We start from the raw sequence: 20,740 nt of genomic DNA, 5'->3' as shown, positions 1-20,740 counted from the left end.
CAACCAGATGCCCACAGGAAGCCTGCTCGCAGAACCTCAGCACAACAGTGCTCTCCTCACCTGTAATTCCCCTGCATTCCTCTGGTATAAAATAGCTTACTGCCTCCAAAAGTGGGGGTAGAACGTAGTCATCATGGTTAGTATTCTCCATAAACTGGTCTAAATCCTCTTTTAAAGCCATCTGAGTTGGTAGCCATCAATACCTCTTCTGGAAGCATATTCCACAGTTTTGACTATCTGTCGCGTGAATGATGACTTTATTTTGTCTGTCCTGAATCTTCCAACAGTCAACCACCTTTCAGTCCTCTTCAGCCTTTCTGCATGATACTTGCCATGCCATTAAAAACATCAAGATCCCAGGGCTCGTTCATGTGTTATCCATGGGAAGGGGGCTCCAGGTCTAGAAGGGACAGAAAGGTTTATGTTGCTGGTCCCACCCCAGTGTAGGCTTGCATGAGATCTGGAACTCTAAGCAACTATGAAAATGTTCCAGTAAAATGATTCTAAGTAATGGGATCAGCGCAACACATTTTGCTCCTGCAGGTGAAGGATAAGATGGCCCCCACTTCACTTTGAAGCTGACTGGATTGGCAGTTAAAATCTTACTTCAGCCCTGAAGTCAAGGCAATGCCCTTCACTGCACCTGAGAGCAGCAGGCTAGCTTTGGGGTCACAGAGCAGGCTACATGGAGCACACAGCTCTGTTGTCCAACACCCAGCATCCACTGCCTATGGCAGCTGCTTCACTCTGCCTAATGAAAAGATTGGCCTTGCTCAGTTTTATGTGAACCAAACCATAGTCTGCATGTGTATATGGAAGCCACGCGAGAAACGCAAAGTACTCCTACCACCGTCTTTCCAGGAGCATGTTTGACAAAACAACTGTTTGGTCTTTTGACCACTAGGTGGCTCAAACATGAAAGCTTCAGGGCATTACAGTGTTTGCTTTTGCCATGGGTAAGCTCACAAAGATGCAACTTTTAGCCATCAGAATATCTACCCTAACCCCTATGTACATTTTAAATATATATATACACACACATTGTGATTAACCAAACAGAGGTTTTTATTGTCTTAACAAAACGTTTCAGCTTCCGCCTTCATCAGCTGCTAACATACAAATGCTGTTACCGAGGTGGCAGTTATAGAGCTTTGAGGATGGAATGCTCAGAGGGGCTTCATTTGCAGAAGCTAAGTAGTGGTGGTACCGTCCTCCAGGTTCAGGCCATGTGGTGCCAATGTGTCCAGAGAGTAAATCCAAAAGTTCTCCCTTTTGGTCAATGCTGTTGGATCTGCTGGCATCTCTATCGCTGTTATGGAAAAGTCCAACAGGCTGTGACCCTCGATGTTAAAATGCTTTGCAACTGGTTGCTCCACACACACACACACGCACCATCTTTCCTCCATGGTGCTCAAGATGGTCTACACACCCAGATTTTATCCTCACAACAACCCTGTGAGGTAGGTAAAGCTGAGAGACAGTGACTGGCCCAAGGTCACCCAGTGAGCTTCATGGCTGAGCAGGGATTTGAATCCTGGTCTCCCAGGACCCATTCCAGTACTCTAACCACTATGCCACACTGGCTCTCACACTGCACAGACCTTGACCTTAACACCTTCATGAGATTCAAGATTTACCACATCCTGAAGATACCCTAAAGGTTATACTGATGCTCTTTAGGATAGAGAGTGAACGTTCAAGGAGAGGGTTTATATATGAAGATCATGATTAAATCACATCGGTCCAGTCTGCTTTCCTTGATTATTTAGCATATATTTGTTTATAGGGATTGCAATACAGCTTCTTTAAAAGTCTTATTGATGTTTTACACTGTTAGGACTGCATGGGAAGTCTTCGAGGCCATTTAATGGGCCTTTGTATTTGGACCTCAGCCATTCATGATCCCTGGTTTAGAGGTTTTTAATTGCTTCTCTTTTCTATATAATCCTTTCATTTAAAGTTTACTTTGTTCTTTAGTCACTGCTACTCTCCTTGTATATTTGATGTCACAAGAGGCTGATTCCAATAGATACCAAAGTGAGGGGTTTAATGGATTATACTTATAAATAAGTCTGAACAGTTCCATGTTGCCTTGGAATTTTTGTACAAAAATGAGCTGAAAGAACTTTAAGCGCTTGTGACGTCCTTCCCTGGTTCTCCCTGTCAGGTTCCCACCTGCTTGTGGCTACTGCCTTTCACTAGGCACCACCAGGGATACCACCAGTCCGGACCGTCCTTTATATGGTTTCTCACTCCGCTCTAGCACAGATCTCACTAGATTCCCCTGCTAGGCAACACCACCAGTCTCGTCCTATAACCAATACTCCCAGAGACTTTGCCTGAGTCTCTCTCTAGCTGGTTACTTTTGTGACTGCGTGCTTATGCTGTTCCCAACCCCCTTGTATCTTTATAGATAACGCATACAACTCTGGGTTGCTCTGGATACTTGAATTGTTATTATTCCTCCTTTCACCGCTGCCACCATTAGATACTGTTTCTGTTCAGCCTTGGTAATTACCTTGCCCTCCCTTCTGGTATGTATATCCCCCAGCCAAGGATCAGGCCTTTGGTAAACCAAATAAGTATTTATTAAAGATCAGAAATAACAAGATTAGTTTTAGAATGTTTCACAAACGTATGGTTTCATCTATTCCTGTTTTGTACTTGACTTATTATTAATCAGAACTCCAACTCCCTCTTTCTCCACACTCCTGACCTCCACCCTCAAACACCTCTTTCTCCACACTCCCAACATCCACCCAGATTCAACTGTCATTCTTCCATTTATACTCCCAGCCATTCAAACGCTCAGCCAATCATCCAGCATTCTACTGCTCATGTACTCCCCCCTTCTCTTTCACTCCACTTACCATATGTCTTCTATATAAACAGCACTTACCATATTTACCCTACAAGCAGGAACATCACAGCGCTCACTGGAGACATTACTGTGCAAAATAACAATCCATTCATTGCAACTACAGAGATTTAGCATTAAAACCCACAGCTGTGGAGGAGGGTGTGTGGGTATAAGTGTTCAAAAAGAATGAATGGAAATATTCTACTTCTATGTTGCAACATATTTAGGGGTCAAAATACTTGCCAGACTTTATTGTGAATGATTATTTATTACATTTATATTCCACCTTTCCTCCAAGGAGTTCAAGGTGGCTGACATGCTTCGCCCCTCTCCATTTTCCCTTCACAACAACCCTGTGAAGTAGGGTAGGCTGAGAGATAGTGACTAGTTGAAGGTCATTCCTGGATGTGAGATCTGAATCCTAGTCTCCAGGTCTTAGCCCAACATTCTAACCACTACACCACCCTAAGAATCCAGCCCAAGCTGTCCATTCCCGGCTGTTTGTAGAGCAGGAGGTAGAGAGGCAGCTTGTGCTCAGTCCTTGCTGGACTTATTTTGCACTGAACATGTTAAATTATTGATGGGATCCCTTGGGAATTCATCTATTGCATTCCAAGTGGCAACTGGATCTAGAGAGCCAATCACATTATTATATGTTACTTATATACTCAGGGCTCTTCCAGATGACCTGTTTATTGACAATTCATCTTGATTTGCATGCAAAAAACTTTCACAGAGGTTCTATGACATCTGCTCTTTATTGAACATTTGTTCTTTTTTGTTTGCAGGGAGGTTATATGATAATGAGCATTCAACCTGACTTGTGCAGAGGTCATGCATCTTCCAGTCAATATCCTACAATTTTCTGTTCATTTCCCTGTTACTTACCTAACTGGAAGAAGTCAGTGACTTCTTTGAAAAATTAGATATATTGTGCCAGAACACTTTAACACACTTAATTATTCTCATCACACTTTAATTGTGCAAACCTAAATTTCCAATATGTACCTGAATCCCCCCTGCAAAATACTGAGAGTTTGGAGGCAATCTCATTCTCTGCCACTTCCTATAGATATGTGGTTCTTTTATTTTTCCTACACTGCTCTTGTAATAAAAAATAAGCTGTTATGCACTTCTACCCTATGTTCCCAAGTGGCAGGAATTTCCAGAGAACACGACTATCAGATTTGGTTTTCCTTTAGTTAAGACAAAACTGCAGACTTTACATTGCCTTTGTAATATATGGTTTATTTACAAACGTATACAGGCAGACCATCCTACAAGACAAAGAATCTCCCAGAAAGTAAAAGCATCCTGGGCATTCCCCCAATAATGTGCAATCTGCTTTCAGCTAACTCCAGGTAGAGCAACCATAGACAGACTTCAGGATTGTTGAATGTGCTTTGTTTTATTTACTAGAACTTCCAGGAGCTAGTAACCAGAGCCAGGTGCCACAGACACAGAGTTAGAATCAGAGAACAAGGTGCCTCTGAACACATTCTGGGCCTGTTGTTATATGCTGTTAAGTCAATTACAACTCATGGCGACCCTATGAATCAGTGACCTCCAAGAGCATCTGTTGTAAACCACCCTGTTCAGATCTTGTAAGTTCAGGCCTGTGGCTTCCTGTATGGAATCAATCCATCGCTTGTTTGGCCTTCCTCTTTTTCTATTCCCTTGTTTTCCCCAGCATTATTATCTTTTCTAGTGAATCATGTCTTCTCATTATGTGTCCTAAGTATGATAACCTCAGTTTCATTATTTTAGCATCTAGTGATAGTTCTGGTTTAATTTGTTCTGACACCCAATTATTTGTCTTTTTCTCAGTCCATGGTATCCGCAAAGCTCAGTGAGCTCACAACCCTTTCACACAAAAGTCTACTCTTGCTAAGCCTGCTCAGCAGCCTAATTTAGGTGGAAAACTATATTGCTGTTGCTATTGTTAAACAATTGGCAGACAGAAACTCTCCCCTAATTATCTCCAACCCCCCCTTCCACCTTTGCTGCTTCCTCTCAGCTGGAAGGGTGTTGCCTCTTCCAAGCTCTGATGCGTATCTCATTGATAAACACAGTGAGCTCCCCAGGTATTAAGGAGACTCATTTCCTAAGAATCAGCTCCCACTGATGAAACACCAGCAAGCTCCATGCAGACTATTAATTAAGAATCTACTTGTCAAAGGAATAGGCAGCCAGAAGCCTTAAGAATTTGATTTGAATTTGGCCTGTCAGAAATTAATGTATTGTATACTGTATATAGTTCCTCATTAGCTATGCTGCAAAGAGTGGGAGAAGCAGGTCTTTTTAAAAGTCAGGTTAAATACTTAAAAAAAAAGTTATATCAGAAACCAAATGTGCCAGAAAACAGTACCCTCTAAGGGCCATTTCACACAATAAATAGCACCAAATTTAAGTTTGCCATGGGTTATACACTCAAAAGAAAATCACAGCCACCAACACCAGCTTTCCGTGAACCTGTATTTTCACATATATTTGAACACCTATTTGTCATATTGATACATACATATAAATGAACCCTACCTTATTAGTCTAGCACAGGTGAGACAAGAGTTGAGAAGAATAAATCACTCTGCACACACTCAGAGATATTCTTATATTTATTAATACTTCACATGTTCAGGGCTGAGTTCTGTCATTTAAAACAGACGTCAAAGCTTAATCCTAGTGAGCCCTTAGAAAAGGCTACCAAGAGTACTTTAGGTTATAGGGCAGCATACAAATATTCCTAGCTAACTAAATTTAAAAACATTTTTGTTTCACTTCATCAAGTCACAGTTTCAATAATACAAAGAAGTAATTTCAATATTTTCTTTGTTACAAGTATCTGGTCACAATGTCCTGCACTGAACATGAAGATTAAGTATTGTCATTTCAAGTGATCAGCGCCTATCCACACTGCATCAACTTCAGGTGAATGTTTTTCTCTTTACTCTTGATACTGATGGCATACACCTGAGAACTAAAATCAGTGGGTACAAATCAATCGATAAACAGCAGGGTTTTTCAAGGATCCATATTAGGAACCAATGCTATTGGTATTTACAAATGATTTGAAGTTAGGAGTTAGCCAAGGTTTACAGATGGCTCAATTTAAATGGGCAGTGGTGTTAAATCAATGAAAAAAGCGTACGTGATACCCATTGGGGCAAAAAAACTTCCCATATGCACTGATGGGGTCTGAACTGGCCAGCTCAATGAAAAATTCTGTCTGGTGGCAGGAAAAGGCATTCTTAAATTACTAAGAATGGGGCTGAAATTGAAACAGGTAGTATTGTCATACCTTTATAGAAATCTATGGTGGAGTAACTTTTGGAATACTCTGTGTAGTACTGGTTGCCTCACCACAAAAAAGGATATTTTAGAGCTAGAAATGATAGAGGATATGGCAACCAAAATTATCAAAACACTGAATGATCCAGAGGTTGAAGCATAATACAAAGAAAGGCTAATGCATTTGAGACATCTGTTTTTGGAGACAATGCCTCAGGCTACAATTACATGGGTTTATTCAATGGACCTTACTTTTGTTTATAGGATTGTGTTGCAAGATATATATATATATATATATATGATATCTATATAACAGAAGTTTAGGAAATTGTATGGTAAAAAAGGGCAAATATATTTTTCTCCCCCTTTCACAACACTACAGATTGCCAGTTTAACACAAAAGGAAGTACATACAACACAAAAGAAATGCCTGGAATTCCACCATCACAAGGTGTAATGGGCACCAGCTTAGAAGGCATTAAAAGGGGATTAGGCTAATTCAAGGAGAATGGGTCTATCATATCTTCAGAGATTGCTGAGCCACTAAATACAAGCTGATGGAAGAGAAGGTGCTGTTGCTGGTGGCGTCATGCCCTGCTTGCCTGGCTGACCATTGTCTGTCCAGAAGGGTTCTTCTTTATGATCCAGATTTATGAGATTAGATCTGTGGTGGCCCAATCAAACACAGAAGTCAGAGCTAGAGTTTATTTCCTTGCCTAGCCTTAATGAGCCCATCCTCCCGGCAGCCTCTGTAAAAACAGCTAGTGCACCCTGCACAGTGAGAGACTCCAGGGGGGCCAGGACATACCTTGGTTTCTGTTTCCTTGGAATGAAAGGCGCTAAAGACCATAGTGTCTTCACTACATACATAAAACCATTATATATGGTTTAATTTACCCATGTATAACCTAGTAGGGACTCACAGAGCAAGTGTGGCATAGTGGTTACTGTCGGACTGGGATTTGGGAGACCAGAGTTCCAATCTCTGCTCGGCCATGAAGCTCACTGGGTGACCTTGTGGTAGTCAATGTCTCCTGGTCAAACCTACCTCACAGGGTTGTTGTGAGGATAAAATCGGGGGGGGAGTTTGTCCGCCACCTTGAGCTCCTTGGAGGAAACATGGGATATAATTGAAATAAAGAAAGAAATATTAATACTCCATCAGATCTTGTTCCACCATTAGGTTTCTAAGGGAGTTCAGAGCACAGATAGCAAGTGAAGCCTCTGTGTCTTCCCAGCTCCTAGCTCCAGACTGGTTGAGCTAAAGACTGGCCCCTGACCTCCTATACCTAGGATGATGTGGCCTCCAGCCAGGTGATGGGGGAAGTCTGCTCCCTCTTTCAGGAAGCATTAGTAGCTAGTTTTTTCTAGGGAAACATCACCAACTCTTTGGTTATGTAGAAATGCTGCTTAACAGGCTGGGTTAGAGCAATTAAGTTAACAAGAAGACTGGCTTGATCACTTAGCCTGTACCTTCTGCTACAGCAGCCTTTCCCAACCAGTGTGCCTCCAGATGTTGTTGGACCACAACTCCCATCTTCCTGACCATTGGCAATGCTGGCTGAGGCTAATGGGAGTTGTGGTCCAACAACATCTGGAGGCACACTGGTTGGGAAAGGCTGTGCTACAGAATCCCACCTTACAGACATAAAAGCCATGGGCTTGGAGGGAACTCAGAGATGCCATCCAAACAACCCCCAGTCCTATAACAATACCTTCAACTGGAAGTATTTGAGACTAGATGGCTGTCTTTCAGGAATGCCACAGTTGTTGCATCCTGCTTTGGAGATGCAGGGGGTTGGATTAGATATAAATATTGGATTAAATATACCTTAAAACTTTATGATTCTATGAAAAGTAAACAAAGGTTGCTGGCAGTCTTTTTGAACAGATTCATTTATTTAAGTGGTTTTTTAAAAAATGCTGCTTGTTAAGTTCAAGGTCGTCCCAAAATGGCTATAGCAAAACAGAATAAAATGGCAACATTGTCAATCCAGTCATTACAGTTACAGACACGTTAGACTTCTTGTAAAAAAGCTTAAATGCTAGCAGAGCAGCATAAAAAACAAAAAATAACAGATATCATAAAGGAAGCCAGACCTGTCTTTCCAAACCTAGCACTGTTGCTGTTGTTTTGACTTACCCTGTACCAGAGCTTGGAAAAGTTACTTTTTTGAACTACAACTCCCATGAGCCCAATCCAGTGGCATTGCTGGCTGGGGCTGATGGGAGTTGTAGTTCAAAAAAGTAACTTTTCCAAGCTCTGCCCTGTACCTTTCGTGTGCACATCCATCCATTCAGGCTAAAATATAAACACACTTATCAGGGAGCAAGCCCAACACTGAGCCCAGTAGAACCTACTTTTGAGTAAACTTGTATAAGAGTCTAACCTAGGAACCTGCCTTTAGTACCACTCCCTATATACGTGTGTGTGTGTATATATAGTATTTTATGTATTTTAATTTATTTTAATGTTTTTGTGATTTTATTGTTTACAATTTTATTATGTACGTGTTTGATTTTATTTTTGAAAGCCGCCCTGAGTGCCCTATTATAGGGTAGAAGGGCGGGATAGAAATATTTTAAATAAATAAATATCTAGTCAGGTTACGTACTCTTACTGGCAGCATTTTCTGGAGTCTCAGAGACCTTTTCCATTGCCTGCAGTCCAATTCTTTTAGCTGGAGATGCCACAGAACCTGAGACCTTCTATGTGAAAAGCAAGTTGTCTGCTAACAGTGGCATTGTGAAGGGGGAATGCCAGGGAGCACGGCTCTAGGACCTTTTCCCCAGAACAGGAACAATGACATCATCTACTAGAGTTCCAGGTCATTAACAGATGAGATCTTCCTTAACCTGGCACTGAATGAGGTATCCAAGTTTGCTTGTGGCAGATTTAGTACCCGTTATAAGTCAACTACTGAGAAAAAAATCACACAGAGATTAGATACTTTTTGTTAATGGGGTGCCTGCTTCAGGTTTGCATGACTGTATTTCTCATAAAAAGCTAAAAGGTTGTTTTCTAGCTGGTTGAAAATCTTCTGTTAAAACATAATGTATTTCAGGACTTGAACCTAGCCAGTCAGAAGTAAGTACCACTGCGTTCAATAAACTTTTCATTCTTCAGTTTATTGGTAAATTAAGGCCAAGGAAAGGCCAATGGACTCACTCATTATTCAGTAAACTATTGTAGGATTGCAGTCAACTGAGTCTTGTACTGCTGATCTGCCAGATGTGTCCACTTGTAATAATGAATCAACACAGCTGCCCTCAGGTCAAGACTTTCCTCTTCTCCAGGCATTTTAGCATGTGTTTTAAAATTGTTTTTAATTTTTTAAATTGTGTTTTTAAATTGTTTTTTTGTTTTAAAATTTGTATATTTGTTTTTAATGTTTTTAATTGCTGTATATCACCCAGAGAGCTTCGGCTATGGGGCAGTATATAAATGTAATAAATAAATAAAATTCACTGCAGGTGAGTGATCTTGGCAATCCAAGGGCGGTTCGGCAATGGAACCGACTGCCTAGGGAGGTGGTGGGATCCCCTTCACTGGATGTCTTCAAGCAGAGGCTGGACAGCTATCTGCGGGAGATGCTCTAGCTGTGGATTTCCTACTGTGAGCAGGGGGTTGGACTCGATGGCCTACAAGGCCCCTTCCAACTCTATGATTCTATGATTCTATCATGTGTTTTTTTTGTATATACTTTTTGTTTAAAAGATATTTCTTTCATTTTGTTACTTAAAACATGGACTTTTATTATTGCCTGTAGCAGTACTAGCATTGTTTGGTTTTGAAAGTGGGATTTGTATTCTATTTCTTATCTTGATTCTTGCATTAATTCCTTTTCGTTGGCATTTGTAAACCGCTTGGAGGTTTCTGTTGAAATACGAAGCGGTATATAAATTAAGCAAACAAACAAGCACACTTACCATTCTCTACCACTGAGCTATGGTCCTTCCCTGATCGTTCCCAGAAAGGCTCTGGATTCTAAATAACTTTGCGATGGCCAGATTTTTCTTCTCGTTTTCTGCTGCTGTTTTTACTTGGGGGCCCAGCCCGGTAAATGATCCGCTCGTCGATGGATCCTTTTGACGTCAGGCTCCTGTTATTAGTTTAGCGTCAGGGCAATGGCTGTTTCAAAAAACGAGGCCCTGTTGCTTGAGCGGCCAGGCGGGGCGCTGCTGAGCAAGCATCCAAGCCTCGTTGCATTGCTGTTGCTGAAGCTTGTCCCGGTAGCAAGCAACATGAGCTCCTCCGTGGCGTCGCGCTCCCTCCAGCTCCTTCTTTTCCTTACTGCTTCGGGTTTCTCGGATGCTGGCAGTAGCAGCACTCTTGCAGGTAACGCTGTTAATCTCCGCTATCGGTCTCCCTTGCGTATCTCGGGGGCGCTGGTAGGCTAGGCAGACGTCCAGAAGAGGATGGTCGTCGCTGCGTTTCTGTCCCCAAGGTGATCAGTCACCTTGGGAAGGTTTATTTCAAGGTGGGGAAAAAAAAGAGAAATACACAAAAGACAGATTATTAGTATTCCCAGATCAAGGGAGGGACTAAACGCTTCAAGGTTTTGTTTTTTTTTTAGAAGAGTAATTATTACTGTTTTTAAGAAATGGCCCCAACCAGGGGTTAATTTATTCGGGAGACGTGGGATGCTTCAGAGAAGTAATGTTCTGCTTGGTTTCAGGACAACTAATCTAGGCTGTTTGCTTTGTAGCGTTCTGAACGCCCCCTACTCCACCGCCCCTAAAAGCTACAAAGGTTAATTCCTACCTTAGGACTGTGAGCATCTTTAAAAACAAAATCAACCGAGCCCTGTTCAGATACAACTTGAAAATATGCAAGGGGTTCCCCAACTCCCCCCCCCCTTTTAGGAGACTCGTTCATGTTCTCTTTCCTATCTCTTTGTAAAAGTTGCCTCCTTGTCCTAGTTTATTTACATGGGGAGGGGAAAGAAGCTGGATGGGGTGATTCCAGCAGGTGGTAAAGAGCAGGCGGACAATAGTTTTCTTCCCTGAAGACTGTGCTCGTGGGAGTAGCATTACCTGCGAAATTAGCTTAGCAATGCCAGGATGATCTCTCGTGGTTGTAGCTGTGAATTGCTTTATTTTGGATGCATCTACGCTGTACGTGATTGGTCGCAAACTTGCATTTCATTGCCAGTTGACCCCACTGTATTCAATTCTGCCCTCCCAAGAGTAAGAACTGATGACTTAAAGCCAAAGGCCTATCTAGTTCAGCATCCTGTTCTCTCAGTAGCCAACCAGATGCCTGTAGGAAGCCTGCAAGCAGGATCTTAGAACAACAGCCCTCTCCCCAGGCCCAACTCCCATAGTGGGCCAAGTAGGGCACTGGCTAAGGCCCAGAAGCTCAGAGGGGCCCCTCACTGGCCCCAGCCCAACCCAACCCCATCAGTGGATCCAGCTTATAGATGTTGCTGTAATATCAAATATTATTCATGTACTTTGCCCTTAGAAAAATTCTGTGCCTTTATCTCCAACAAAGGAAGTGTAAAATGAGATTATAGTAGAGACTCAAGGGTTAATTTCAGATGTGTGGCAGTGGTGTATCCATTCAGTGATGAAGAAATGCCACTCATCATTTCAAAAGGTCAAAATGTTATATTGTTTTTCTTTGACCATAGGGAGTTGCCATATCAGTCAACATTCATTTTACTTTAAAGGGGTGGTACATAGATGTTGTATGATTTTTAATTGTAAATTGATTTTTATAATTAATTTTATATTTTGTATTTTATTGTATAACAATTTGAATTTAAATTGAGTTGTATTGTAATTTGTATTCCATAGAATTCAAATTGCAGTACAATAAAATACAATGTAAGCAATGAAAATAAAATTAAAAATCAGTATGCTTACTGTGCTGGATGTGGCATCTCCCATCTTCAACCACAAATCCACAGGCATGCCAAGAGCCCATGGACCACAGTTTGGGAACCCTTGCGCTAGACATTCCTGGAAAGCCAGCAGTTACAGGTAGCCACATGTTCGCTTTAGATTAGATACCAAGGGCAGATCCACACCATATATGTAAAGCACATCCAATGCACATTTAAAACACATTAATTTCCTAAAGAATCTGGGAACTCTGGTTTTCCCCTCACAGCAAATTCCTAGCACCATTAAACTACAGTTCCCATGATTCTTTGGGGGAAGTCATGTGCTTTAAATGTGGGTTGGATGTGCTTGAAATGTATGGTGTGGACCTTATACAAGTCTTATGAGGAGAAGTTGAAGGAGGTGGGTATGTTTAGCTTAGAGGAGAGATGAAGGGGAAATGTGATAGCAGTCTTCAGATACTTGTAGGACATGCACAGAATTGATGGAGCAAGCTTGTTCTCTGTTGCTTCAGGGAGTAGGACCCAAATCTGTGGGCTCAAACTACATGAAAAGGAATTTAGATGTAACATTAGAAGGAACGTCCGCATGGTGCAAACTGTTCAACAGTGGAACAGACTGCCTCAGATTGTAGTGGACTCTCTTCTATTAGTAGACTTTGTGGCAGCTGGGGTGGAGCTAGATGACCTTTGAGATCCCTTCCAACTCTATGATTGTATCTAGTTAGGCCCTGATGGGTATCAAGGACACTACAGAACAAGGGTCTTCTTAGTAAGTGGTTTGAGAGTCCTCTTTCCCAGTATATCAGCAACAGATACAAATTCTGCTTTGTTATGTTAAACAGTCTTGAGGCATATTAAGAGATTTATTGTCTAGTAAGCTTTTGTGGATTAGGGCCCACAACAGCCTGAAATGTTATCCACAGCTGGCAGATAAACAGGCATGCAATAGCCATGTATTTACCTAGTGTTTAATGGCAATTTATCACCATTGTTTACAGTAAGTTTCTTATATCCATTTTGTGTTAGTCTATATATGTGCCAAATGAATGCCGTAGCTGTCTGATGAAGCAAACTCTTTGTTTGTTAGTATTTCAAATGCCATAAGACACCTGTATTTATTTATTTTTCATACATGTTCATCCTACTTTTCTTCCACCATGGAACCCAAGGTGGCATTGATGTGGTTCTCAGACAGTCTTCCATCCAGACACTGGCCAGACCTGCTTAGCTTCAGTGAGGTGGTGTCCCCATGTGCCTTCAGACCAAAACGTGGGGCCAAGCCTTTATTTATTTTGCTACAGTCTAACCTGGCTACCCTTATTTTTTCAACACATGTTGCTTTAAGCCCTGCTTTGCACAATATCTCAGTCTCCCCACCCCTGCAGGTTGAATCGCAATACATTCTAAGGAAGTGTTCTCAGTGTTTCCTGTTGTTTAGTGAACTGAGATAAAGGTTTCACCAAATTACACATTATGTCTATGCCGACATTCTTTACAGACCAGAATTCTATTACAATTCATTAGGCTTATAAAGACGCTATTGAAAAATATCTAACCTTACCCTGTGTTCAGGTGTTTCTTTTTAATTGTAGCATAATGGTTATGCCATCAGATATTTCCTGTAGAACAGCCAGCAATTTCCAACTAGCAAACAACTAGATTTCAAATTGTGAAGACACTGTAAAACCACACATAGATCCTCCAGATTAAGTATATTGCACTTGGGTCCTGCTGCATTCAATGGGACAAGTTGATTTCAATGGGAGCTAAGTGCAACTTAGTCTGGATTTGACTTATGGTGACCCTATGAATAGGGTTTTCATGAGGTTGAGAGGCAGTGACTGGCCCAAGGTCACCCAGTGAGCTTCATGGCTATGTGGGGATTCAGACCCCTCTGAATACTGCTTACCATGAAAACCCTATTCATAGGGTAGCCATTAGTCGGGATCGACTTGAAGGTAGTCCATTTCCGTTTTGATCTATTTGCATTGACATGTTGCTTTGACTGCCTCAAATTGTAACATTTCTGCTGAGGGTATCTACGGATGGCAAAGTTGTTAAAAAAAATTCATCTGCAATTCACAGTTGATCTTGTGTAGTGACACCAAGGAATAATTTTGAGTGGGAAGGAGGAGTAGCCCTTTACTATGAGAAAGGGCTTCATGCATAGTGAATTTGGGGTCCATGAATGAAATTGATTGGCAGCCGATTTAGGAAATGCAAATCACTACTTCACACAATGAAGGATAATTCATTTATGGAAGTCACTGCCGCAGAATGAAGATGGGCACTACCTTAGACGAAGGGGCCTGCAACAAAATTTTGCAGCATGGCATGCTCCTGTTCAGGGTTCCAGCCAGCCTGTTCTCCACTCCATCTTCCCTGGTTTTCTGCTCTCCCCAAATACAGTCAGTTGGTATTTTGTGCCCACTGAGCAGGGCTGTGGAGTCGGTATGTCAAACCTTCGACTCCGACTCCTCTATTTTTCTACTGTCCGACTCTGACTCCTTCATAAATGGCAAATATATATTAATGTATTAATATTAATATTAAAATATTAATTTTATTTTGAAGTCTGAGTCAGTACATTTCTACTGACTCCGACTCCACCCAAAATTGCTTCCGACTCCACAGCCCTGCCACTGAGTCCTCATTGGACTGTTTGGAGTTCTCTCCTTAGAGTTCTCCCCAAAGATTGTGCGTGTGTTTCTTCAAGCTTCCTGATGCATCCCTTTTTGTCCACTTTTGTTCTATTGTTCTTGTTGTTAGTATGCAGGACAGCTTTAAAAGAGGCTTAGAGAAGACTGATGAATGATTAGTCTTATCAGCCCATCGTGATGGCTACATGGAATTTCCAGGCTCAGAGATGGGATGCCTTTGTTGCACGAGCGACTGAAGAGCAACTTTGGGGAGGGCTTTTTTTTTACAGGCCCTGTTTGTAGGCTTCCCAGAGGCTTCTGGCTTGAATTAGTGGAAAGCAGGATGCTTGACTAGATGGACCTTAGGTCAGCACTCAAAACTATGGCAGAAAAGGTTGTTGTTGTTGTTATGTGCCTCCAAGTCGACTATGAATTATGGTGACCCTATGAATCAGTGACCTCCAAGAGCATCTGTCATGAACTACCCTGTTCAGATCTTGTAAGTTCAGGTCTGTGGCTTCCTTTATGGAATCAATCCATCTCTTGTTTGGCCTTCCTCTTTTTCTACTTCCTTCTGTTTTTCCAAGCATTATTATCTTTTCTAATGAATCATGTCTTCTCATTATGTGTCCAAAGTATGATAACCTCAGCTTCATCATTTTAGCTTCTAGTGATAGTTCTGGTTTAATTTGTTCTAACACCCAGTTATTTGTCTGTAAACCACAAGCCCCATTCTTTGGCTTTCCTAAACTTCAGCCAAATCACGCTCGCTATAGCCTCTTAAAAGTAGCGATTAAGGGTGACAATTGCCAAAGGGAAGGAGGCCTGGATCGCTCTGCCCTTTCCTGTGTCCAAGCTCTGCCTTTGGTCTGATCCAGCAGGGCTCTTCATATGATCTTAATAACCAGGGACATTTTGTCTAGGTTAGAGCTTTTTTTTTTTGGAACTTTTTTTTTAAAGGCATGCATTTTAAATGGCCCTGCCTCTGAAATAACTTACAAGATTTATCATTATTATTATTATCTTTATTTATATACCACCCTTTTTTCAAACTGGAACTCAAGGTGGCTTCCAGATAAAAGTAAGTATATATCATTAAGAACATATAAACATATAAAACATATATGATTTACAGGCCATGCTGTGCCCCTAATAACATCCGTGGTCGGTAAAATGAGTACCCGGCATATGCTGGGGGGGTAAAGAAAGGCCGGGGACGGAACTGGCAATCCCACCCCATATATACGGTCTGCCTAGTAAACGTCGCAAGACGTCACCCTAAGAGTCGGAAACAATTCGCACTACAAGTGCGGGGACACCTTTACCTTTACTCCTGCCCTAAGATCCAAATCAGTCTGAATCAGTGTGATTCCAGACTGAATATCTGTATCATCTCAGCAAGCAGGCTCAGCTATTGAAGCCTGCCCGTCTAGAACTGTAAGTGCATAAGAAGAGCCTGCTGGATCAGGCCAATGGCCAATCTAGTCCGGCATCCTCTTCTCACAGTGGTCAACCAGATGCCCACAGGAAGCCTGCTCGCAGAACCTCAGCACAACAGTGCTCTCCTCACCTGTCATTTCCCTGCATTCCCCTGGTATAAAATAGCTTACTGCCTCCAAAAGTGGGGGTAGAACGTAGTCATCATGGTTAGTATTCTCCATAAACTGGTCTAAATCCTCTTTTAAAGCCATCTGAGGTGGTAGCCATCAATACCTCTTCTGGAAGCATATTCCACAGTTTTGACTATCTGTCGCGTGAATGATGACTTTATTTTGTCTGTCCTGAATCTTCCAACAGTCAACCACCTTTCAGTCCTCTTCAGCCTTTCTGCATGATACTTGCCATGCCATTAAAAACATCAAGATCCCAGGGCTCGTTCATGTGTTATCCATGGGAAGGGGGCTCCAGGTCTAGAAGGGACAGAAAGGTTTATGTTGCTGGTCCCACCCCAATGTAGGCTTGCATGAGATCTGGAACTCTAAGCAACTATGAAAATGTTACAGTAAAATAGGTAATAGGATCAGCGCAACACATTTTGCTCCTGCAGGTGAAGGATAAGATGGCTCCCACTTCACTTTGAAGCTGACTGGATTGGCAGTTGAAATCTTACTTCAGCCCTGAAGTCAAGGCAGTGCCCTTCACTGCACCTGAGAGCAGCAGGCTAGCTTTGGGGTCACAGAGTAGGCTACATGGCGCACACAGCTCTGTTCTCCAACACCCAGCATCCACTGCCTATGGCAGCTGCTTCACTCACTTACCTTTAAGGCCACATAAACTTATTTTGGTTTAAGGCATTATAAGCCCATTATTGCAGTGTGAGTGACGCCCTAACTGTAAACACGTTTGCAGTTTTGGCTTGAAGCCTCCTGGGCTTTCATAGCTTAGGGGTGTGAATTCTTTATTTATAAAAAGACTTCTTAACCTGTCTTTCACCGTAGGGTTCCAGGGTGGGTTACAACGGTACAATACATCGTTATAAAGCCATTCCAACCATAATGAAACCCTATAGCTAATCAGTGCCAGCTCAAGGTTTTGGGTGGTCCTTGGGGGCAGTGCCATCTCTTCTTGTCCAAGGCACTGCTGCCCACCCCCTTGCCTTCTACCTCTGGACCCACTCTGTAGAACCACCTGGGGGAGAGCGCAAGGCAAATGGAGAGTGCTGCTGTATCTTCGTAGCCTTGTCATTACTTGCCATGCTTTGAGACTGTAGGTGAGTGGAGGTGGCAAAGAGGAGAAAGGGAAAGAGTCTCCAGAGAGTCCCCTGCAGGACTGTGGGCCTCAGCAGATGCCCAACAAGGCCTCCTGCTGATACCGGCTCTGGAGCCAGATTAAAAACAACTGAAATGATGTACAATCTCTGATGCGTGTGCTTTTATTGTGCAGAGGGCTATCCAATGGGATTTTTTTTTCTGAACATAGATCTTATTTGAAATGAATGGCATCTATGCAAAAAGCTTCGGTCTTGAGATTTGCTGCTCCCATCTCGTATCCTAAATTTGAAGGAATTCATTTTGGGTTAAAGGGAAATGACTGATTTGAAATGAATTGTTTTGAGCATTCATAGATGCAGAAGCAGCTTGCCGGGTGTGTTAGAGCCACTACCTGAGCTTCCTGGCAGGTGGGTCCCTGTTGCTTATCAGGAAGTGGAGGGGTAAGGTGACAGGGAGGTTGGCTCAGTGCAAACACACTGGCAGAAAGCCCCAGAGTGGTCCTGCTGGTGTGCTTGACCAGTCTTCCTGGTGAGATCTATTGTATTTCTGTATAGATAATAGTAATTATTTTTAAATTTGCATATATACACAAACGTAGCACATATAATTTTATATAAATCTGTCCCCTTTTGGGAGGGAGGATATGTATTTCATTTTTGGGGGATGCATAAATGGCACCTCCAGTCTTGTAGCGGTGGAGCAGGGAAGTACCTCCACAATGTCAATGTTTGTGCAGACTGCAGGCAGAGTGCCTCTAGGACAAATTTTGGACCAAGTGATGCCACCCTAGAGCAAAACCTATCTGCAATTTACATGCCTAGTGTCACCTTGGTGTCACTTCCTTACTTGATGAGGCCAACCAGCTGGTAGAAATAGGCAGGAAGCTGTCTTGCACTGGGTCAGACCATTGTTCCATCTAGTCCAGTGTTGTCCACACTGACTGGCACATCTCCTGGGTCTTCCTGGAGATGCCATGGAATTAAACCTGGGACCTTTTACATGTGAAGCATATTCTCAGAGCATGGTGACAAAGGAGGGAGGTCAATGTGAAGAATGGGGGGGGAGCAGCGGCAAATTAATTTTAGCCTCAGGAGTTTTTGTTTTTTAAAGCTGTACATAGCTCTTGAATGATTAATGGATTTTTCTCTTGTGGCTGTTGTGGGGAATGATTGCAAAACAGTAAAGATGTGGAAATAATTAGCACTAAGAGAATTATACCCACAACCCAGTTTCTTTGCCTCTCATCTCTGCTTTGTGCTGCCCCAATCCTAGTAGCCTTGTGCCGTGCAATCCTACACATAACTTCCTCCCAACTAAGTGTGTAGGATTGTAGCTTCAGGTATCGCTCTATAAGACATTCAGTTCCTGTGCATACCACTAACGTTATGAAAAATAACGAACTCTTATTAAAAAGTCAACCTTGCGGTCTTGCATATTTTCAGCTGCAAGTAGTTTAAAAGCTTATACAACTTCAGTTTCCTGTAGATAGTTTGTTATATTTTAGGTATGCTTAAAATTAAAAGTGTTTTAGATATACTCAAGCATTTCCTTTCATTTCCTCTTGATACTCTAATATTACCAAGAAACAGGATGTGGCTATGAAAAAAAGGGACAGGAAGACTATGCATGCTGTAGAAGGAAGCTTGATTATCAGTGGAACACGTTAAGCTCTAAGGGACTAGGTGTTAAGCAGGACTATGGTGTGCACGGGGAACTATTGGTAGTAATTTGGGTGTACTTGATATGCTAGAGCAGCCTTTCCCAACCAGTGTGCCTCCAGATGTTGTTGGACCACAACTCCCATCTTTCCTGACCATTGGCAATGCTGGCTGAGGCTGATGGGAGTTGTGGTCCAACAGCATCTGGAGGCACACTGGTTGGGAAAGGCTGCGCTAGAGGAAAGGACTGTTTCTCAGTGGCAGACCATCTGCTTTGCATGCAGAAAATCCCCAATTCCCTCCCCAGCAGCTCCAGGTAGCTGGGAATGACCGGCCTGAAATCCTGGAGGGCTGCTGCCAGTGATTGTAGAGACAATACAACACTATGATTTGACTTGGTATAAGGCAGCTTCCTATGAAAAAACACAATCTCCGCAATTGCCAATTGGATTTATAGACAGCAGGCAACCTGTTTCCTTAGAAGCAAGCAGGCATGAATCATTGCAGAAAAGAGCAGTAGGCTGATTAATTTCCCAGTCGGTTATTGACTAAGGCTTCATTGGCTATGATGATCTCAGATAAGACGCTCTGTCTTTCTTCTGCTTTGGGGACCTAACTGAGATGATCTCATCAGGCTGGCGCCAGCACAAAATGTTCTTGGTGGGTTGCTGAGGAGAATGAGAATAGCAGGTACTCTTGACATTATATGGAGAAGAGGCTCCAAACTGCAAGAAGTGAATCATTTCATCTACTGTGTGACTCTGCAGTGCAAGACTAGTGTCTAAAATCATGTTCATGTGCAGCTTGCCCCTTACAGCAGCCAGTACAGCAGTCTGTTACTCACTCAGCTACTGTTCAGGAAGCATAACACTGGTCAACACTAATTTTATTGCCAATGATGTTTGATCGATTTTAGGGTAACTTTGTGTCGCTGGTTCCGAATGTGGCATCGGTTTTGCTAGATTGGCTCTAATTTTTGAGATAATGGATGCCCCCATTGAAAAACATAACAAATTCAAAAAATTTAATGGTCAGGCATAGCCTACCCACAAATAACATGGAAATTGTCTCAAATCATACAAAAGTAAACACATGAAATACCTAATGGCGTTGTATTCAGTACAATAACATTAAAACAAAGGAAGCTGATTCAGATAATCACAATTAATGCATAGAAAAACGCTGTGTGTACGATTTTCTTTTATGTGGGGCATCAGGACAATCACGTTGGAGGTTCCAGCAGTAGTCTGCCATCATGTGTCTGTCCCATCTGCCTTGATACCTTTCCTCCGTCACCTTTATATCCTGATGGAACCTCTCCCCTTGTTCCTCACTAAAATCACCAAGATTATCCAGGAATCTGTCTAACTGGCTATGGAGATAGTGTACCTTTATGCTCATATTAGTACCCAAATGTTTAAAGTTAGCGAGCATGTTTTGTACCAATTCTTCATAATTGTCAGCTTTGTTGTTACCCAAGAAGTTCTTGACAACTGAGACATAACTGCACCAGGCAGAAGCTTCAACGTCATTCATAAATTTAGTGAAATTCAAATCATTGATGAGTTTACGAATTTTAGGACCATCAAAGATTCCTGCTTTTAGTTTTTCCATAGTCAGTCCAAGGAACGATCTACAAATGTATTTGAAGCAATTGCCATCTTTGTCCAAGGCCTTAACAAATTGCTTCATCAGTCCAAGCTTGATATGGAGTGGTGGGAGAATGATTTTT

The 20,740-nt window shown here is 42.2% G+C and overlaps 1 protein-coding gene and 1 long non-coding RNA gene across 2 annotated transcripts in view; one reads left to right on the top strand and one right to left on the bottom strand.

Moving 5' to 3' along the window:
• Nucleotides 1–5,399: 5,399 nt before the first annotated feature.
• LOC133380397 (uncharacterized) lies at nucleotides 5,400–10,807 on the bottom strand. Its single transcript, XR_009761437.1, has 3 exons — nucleotides 10,741–10,807; nucleotides 10,079–10,608; nucleotides 5,400–6,812 (listed from the first exon to the last, which is right to left on the bottom strand). It is a non-coding gene; the product is annotated as an uncharacterized LOC133380397 (long non-coding RNA).
• EMB (embigin) overlaps nucleotides 10,262–20,740 on the top strand; it is a 50,177-nt gene continuing 39,698 nt past the window's right edge. Inside the window, exon 1 of the mRNA XM_061617577.1 lies at nucleotides 10,262–10,487. Within this exon, the coding sequence (XP_061473561.1) occupies nucleotides 10,277–10,487 (211 nt within the window). The 5' untranslated portion in view covers nucleotides 10,262–10,276. The remainder of the gene's footprint in view (nucleotides 10,488–20,740) is intronic.

The sequence above is a fragment of the Rhineura floridana genome, chromosome 1 (genome assembly GCF_030035675.1).
Source record: "Rhineura floridana isolate rRhiFlo1 chromosome 1, rRhiFlo1.hap2, whole genome shotgun sequence".
NCBI lineage: Eukaryota > Metazoa > Chordata > Lepidosauria > Squamata > Rhineuridae > Rhineura > Rhineura floridana.
Note: the sequence above shows the minus strand (reverse complement) of the source record. Positions and strands in the feature narration are given on the sequence as shown.